The sequence below is a fragment of the Meleagris gallopavo genome, chromosome 22, assembly GCF_905368555.1.
Source record: "Meleagris gallopavo chromosome 22, MGAL_WU_HG_1.1, whole genome shotgun sequence".
NCBI lineage: Eukaryota > Metazoa > Chordata > Aves > Galliformes > Phasianidae > Meleagris > Meleagris gallopavo.
The window spans coordinates 10,501,933-10,507,549 of NC_139425.1; the positions used below are offsets into that span (position 1 = coordinate 10,501,933).

The following is a 5,617-nucleotide window of genomic DNA, read 5'->3' on the forward strand; positions in this document are numbered from 1 at the left end:
TCCCTAACACATGACACGTACCTACAGCATGGCTACCTGGTGTTTTGACACAGCTTTCAGTCAAGACCTTAATTTCAGGTGGAAAAAAAGAGTGTTTTACCTGGGCATGACTTTACAGCCACATCCACATCTTGATACAGCCCCAAACCACACTGTTCTATCCCAGCAGCAGTGTATGCACATCCCATGAGCACTGGCACTCAGTGCTGGACTGACATCTGCTGCTACACCTATTGGTCGTTGCTCAATGCTTTACCCAACTCCTAATATCTGTAAGGAAATATTTGCAGTGGAAGTCACCAGAAACCATGTCTTGTTTGTTTTGCTCCCCACTAATTATTCTGGATGCCCTCGGTGACATCGTTTGCCTCATTGCTGTTGAAAAGTTCTGTATATAAAGGATGCATGCTGTGGGTCGTCTGCAGAAGGCAGGGACAGCGGCTGGAGACATCCTTGCTCTGCAGAGATCAATCAGGTAAGAGCAAAATTATTTCTCAAACAGCATGCTCTTAGCTTCTGCTTCTGCAAACCCCAGTTCTTCCCAAAAGAGAGGCCTCGGTGTTAGCTTGTAACTGTGAACTTTCTAACAAAAACTTATTCTTGCTTGCTGCAAGAGGTGGAGAGGTGCCAGGAGCTTTCTCTCTGCTTTTGTCTTCCCCGAGAGGCATTCCTCCTTTTCTATCATCCTTCCTCCTCCTGTTTCCTGCAGCCATCAGCTAGTGCTCACTGTCCAGCACTACATGATGGAAACTTCTTCCTCTACTCAACTAGGACCGAAAATGGGTGTTCTCTGGGTGGTTTTCCTCACTTGTGGCCTGCTCACCTCTTCTCAAGGACTTCCTGGGAGTGCCCCTGTGTCTGCCAGGGTGGATAAAGATGTGCTAGAAAGTGGTAAGTGTTTGGAAGAGACAGGATTTATCTTCATTTTGAGACCACTTCTGCTCTTTCTGTCACTTGACCACGTTCAGAAAATCAGAATCTGGTTCAGATCTGTTCAGGCTGCAGTGACAATGCATTTATGAAGCACTTTGAACATGGCACTTAAGATGCTGTGCAGAGGCTGGAGCATCACCCCTGTTGTATAAAGGGGAGAAAAAGGGGCAGAGATGAGGGGAAGGATCAGCCAGGCTGACACAGCATATTTGTGTGCTGGGTGTGCATGGCTAACAGTGACTTCTCATCCATTTCTTCAGCCATTACAGGGTCACTAGCCAACGGCAACCTTCTCCAGGGGCTACTGGGTGGTCTGCTCGGCCCCGATGGACTTCTTGGTGGTCTGCTAGGCCCCAACGGACTTCTTGGTGGTCTACTTGGTGGCAATGGACTTGTTGGTGGTCTGCTCGGTGGCAACGGACCTGTTGGTGGTCTCCTTGGTGGTGATGGACCTGTTGGTGGTCTCCTTGGTGGCAATGGACTTGTTGGTGGTCTCCTCAGTGGTGATGGTCTTGTGGGTGGTCTCCTTGGAGGTGGTGGACCTGTTGGTGGTGTCCTGGGCGATGATGGTCTTGTGGGTGGTCTCCTTGGAGGTGGTGGACCTGTTGGTGGTGTCCTGGGCGATGATGGTCTTGTGGATGGTCTTGTTGGTGGTGATGGACCTGTTGGTGGTCTCCTTGGAGGAGATGGACCTGCTGGACCTGTTGGTGGTCTCCTTGGAGGAGATGGACCTGCTGGACCTGTTGGTGGTCTCCTTGGAGGAGATGGACCTGCTGGACCTGTTGGTGGTCTCCTTGGTGGTGATGGACTTGTGGGCGGTCTCCTTGGCGGTGGTCTCCTTGGAGGAACCAGTAACCAGGGTCAAGGCTCACTTCTTGGAGGAGGTCTCCTCGGGAAGGATGGTCTGCTGGGCACCGTGCAAGGACTCACAGGGTGAGTGAGAGTGGTAGATGTGTTCCCGAGCAGCGCTCCATCATTGCCCATGCCTGTGGTCTGGATATGGCGCTTACCTTCTCTTCTTAGGGCGAGTTCATAAGTGAGGGTTGAGAAGTTGGGAGTTTCTGCCAGGAGGCTGCATGTGCTTCTCATGAGCTGGCCCTGGCTGAAAGGGAGCCCCACCCAGGGTGTCGGGGAGCCCAAGATTACAGCTGTGTGACCACAGCACTGAGGGCCAAGAGGACCCCAGGGAAGTAAAAAGTAGCAAATATGTTATTTACTGCCCTTCCTTGTTCCAACTCCAGGCTGAGAATTGTGAACATCACTCTCCCCAAAATAACTCTGCGCTTCCTGCCAGGCATTGGTCTCCAGCTGAATATCTACACCCAGCTGCTGATAGATGGCAATGGGTAAGGAGCATTCACTGGGGGCATAGCTCAGAGCAGAGGCTGCACCATCTTGCTGGAAAACCCTCTGAGATGTGTTCCCTTGGGCTGTGCAGCGCCGTAGGCAGTCTGCTCCAGCTCCAGGTGGAAGCAAACATCACTGCAAGAGTGCGGCTGGCCCAGGACAAGTCGGGGGCTCTCAGGCTGGTGGTTGAAGACTGCAAGACCCTTCTTGGAGACATCAATATCCGTGTTGGGTAGGTCTGTAGGGGAGTTTTGGGTGATATTTAGGCACTGATGTACAACCCTGGATGGTGCAAGTAGCGCTTCTTGCTATTTATGTGCACTTATTTTTCAGCTGCTCATCTTCATCCCATTTTGTTTCTTATTTTCCTGTTACCCAGACCCAAAGTGCCACTTGTGGAAAAAACCCTAAAGAGTGTCCTTGGGAACGTGCTGCCCAGGCTGGTAAGTCTGGGTGAGGAGCGTCACTGCTGTGGGTGGCAGGGCTGTTTGCACAGCTGCAGGCTCACCTGGGACACCCAGCCCCATTGCCTCCATGGCTCTGGAACGTGAGCAAAGTGCTCATGTGATAGCCCCTGTACACCCATGGCAGAGGCAATGCTGAGCCCTGCACCAGAGCCATGCAATCCCAGTGCAAGTAGGAGCGTGATGAGCCACCAGCCCTGGTGACACCATGCAGCCATGCTGCTGTGTGCTGGGGGCCCTGACACCCCTCTGCCTCCCCAGCTGTGCCCCGTCGTTGACACAGTGCTGGGCGTCGTGAACTCATTGCTGGGCTCTGTCACCTGTAAGTGCTGGTGGTCCCCTCCTGCCCATGTGCCCCACTGAGCTCTGCCCTGCACTTAGCAGTTTTTGCTGCAGAACAGTGCTCATAGCCCCTTGTCTGGCTGGGCTGGTGCAACCAGGGGCTGCCTACAGTACGGGGTCTTTGGAAACCACAGTACTTGTGGGCAGCTCATCCTTGCAGGTTAGAAGATCTCCTCCCTGTGTCTTGCAGCTGTGCTCCCTCTGGGAGCTCTGGGAAACCTCCAGTACACTCTGTCCTCCCTTCCCATCATTGGCGACAAGTCCATCCAGCTGGATCTGAACGTAAGTGCTGCCTTTGAGTTGTTGGATTTGGACAATTGACCTCCGTGGGGTGGCTGCTTGTGGAGGACTGCTGGTCCCCAGCTCTATGGCAGGGTGTTCACAGAGCAGCACAGCCCAGCCAGCTCCGTGCTCCTGCCACTGCTGGGTCTGTGTCTGTTCCATACTTGCTAATCCTTGAGGGAAGCATGAGTCAGACCGGCTGGACGCTGGCTAATTAAGTGTGATTGCAGCACTCAGGGTGTCGTTCATTAGAAAAGCCCCGTGTTAGCATTTTGTACAAGACCAATGGGTCTCCATTTATGCAAAAGTTCCATTTGTAAGTGGTTTGTAAAAGTTGGGTATGTAATTAATAGGGATTATAATTGCACAAGAAAGATTGTCAGTGTCTCTTATGATCACAGTGCTTTACACAGAGAGCTGCAGCGAATGCAACCACTGCCTGTGCCAGAGCAGACAAAAACAGCAGCGCACTGATTATTGGGTGCTGATTAATCACGAGGGTGGCACCGCTCATGCCAACCTCCTGCCCTGCTCTGTCCCTGCAGCTCCTCCTCAGGGACGCGGAGGGCAATGTGGTGGAGCCAGCAGGAGGTCTGTCGGTGCCCGTCACTCTGCCGCCGGCCGCGGGTCCTGGGACACAGCTGGGGCTGTCGCAGGGCGTGCTGAGTGCAGTGCTGGCATTGGCACAGCGGCAGGGAGCCTTCAGCATGGACATCTCCAGCTCGGCGGTGGGTTGGGGCTGGGATCAGGGGTGCTCTCACCGCCCCCCACCTGGACTGACCCCCATCACCGCTCCTACAGGTGCCCAACAGCATCCCGCTGACCACCTCAGCCCTGCTCTCAGCCTTCCCCCAGGTCAGCCCCTTTTGTAGTATTGGTGATATTTGTGTTTCTGAAGCCCCAATCCCAGCCGTGCCAAGGCTCTGATGGCATCTCTCCCTCCAGCTCAGCACCGTATTGCCTGGGTCGGTGCCGCTGGCACTGCGTGTGCGCCTGGCTGACACACCTGTGGTGGCCCTGAGGGACGGGAAGGCCACTGCCACTCTGCGAGCAGCCATCGATGTCCTTGCACAACGCCCCGGCTTCCCCCCACAGACCCTCTTCAGCCTGGACTCGGTGAGTGCCCCGAGACACTGCCTCCCCTGAACATTGGGAATGCACTGCCCAGTCCCACTGTTGTGCCCATAACCGCACAGGTGAAACTTTTGGGGATTAATTCCAAATCCCGGGGGGGATATCTGTGATGCCATCTGTCCAAAAAATGTTACTTCTAAGCACAGACAGGTGTTTTTTTCACAGCCTGAGTTACTTCCAAATATTCCGGCTTTTCTCTGAGAGGAAATAACTCCTTTTCTTCTATTGTCACAATGGCAGGACATCGTTCTGGACATCACCCCGTCTGTCTCTGGCGGCTGTCTGCACACCGCTCTGACAGTGGACAGGTAGAGCTCTGCTGGGGGCACAGAGGCTGGGTCTGACCATGGGTAATGGGGCTGTGATGTAGTTGTGAAGGGCTGAGAGCTGCCCCAGATGAAGAGCTTGCCTGAAGTCAGGAGAGACTTTCGAAGAAATTGAGTTGTTTTCACTCTACCTTTGCATGGTTAGAAAAAATTCTGGACTGAAAGGGGTGTGAGCACTGCTCAGAACACTCGGTGGCAGCCGTTCCGGTGGCACTCCTCCTTGTTTTTATCTTTTGCAGAGTCAATCTCAGACTGGCATCCTCGCAGCTCGGCTCCATCAATGTAAGTACAGGGTGCAGAGCTCAGCTCTCCCCAGCACCGCCACTCTGGCACTAACTCACACCTCCTCCCACCGCAGGTCTCCCGGCTGGAAGGATGGGTGAAGGACATCCTTGCAGCTGCATACGTGCCTGCCATCAACAGTATGGCGGGGGTGAACCCCCCTTCCATGCCCAGCCCGTAGCCTCTCCCCAGCTGGCACTTCTGGGGTTTCATCTCTGATGAGCTGCTCTCTTGGCCTTGCAGATGCTGTGGATATGGGGATCCCGCTGCCCAACATTTTCAACACCAACTTCGAGAATGGCCAGGTGGACGTGGCTGATGTAAGACTCACATTTGTGCTGGCCCCATCCTGAGGAGCTGCTGTTCCTCCTACGGGGCTTCCCTGTGCAAAGATGCACTGGTCAGGTGTAGAGAAGAGCTGGGGAAACCCAAGGGAGAAAAGTGGGTCATTTTTGTCCTTCTTCCTGGCAGAACGCTTTTGTGATCAACCAGAGCAGAGAGCTCTGA

The 5,617-nt window shown here is 54.0% G+C and overlaps 1 protein-coding gene across 1 annotated transcript; it reads left to right on the forward strand.

Annotated features, from left to right (window-relative positions):
- The first annotated feature begins 405 nt into the window (after positions 1-405).
- On the forward strand, positions 406-5,617 carry LOC104914102 (BPI fold-containing family B member 3-like). The gene is made up of 17 exons (XM_085241290.1): positions 406-475; positions 772-891; positions 1,194-1,466; positions 1,527-1,866; positions 2,175-2,279; positions 2,372-2,512; positions 2,660-2,723; positions 3,006-3,066; positions 3,277-3,368; positions 3,914-4,096; positions 4,170-4,223; positions 4,314-4,484; positions 4,743-4,810; positions 5,068-5,110; positions 5,187-5,250; positions 5,354-5,430; positions 5,582-5,617. The coding sequence occupies exons 1-17, from the start codon at positions 406-408 to the stop codon at positions 5,615-5,617; spliced, it is 1,962 nt and encodes a 653-aa protein (XP_085097416.1).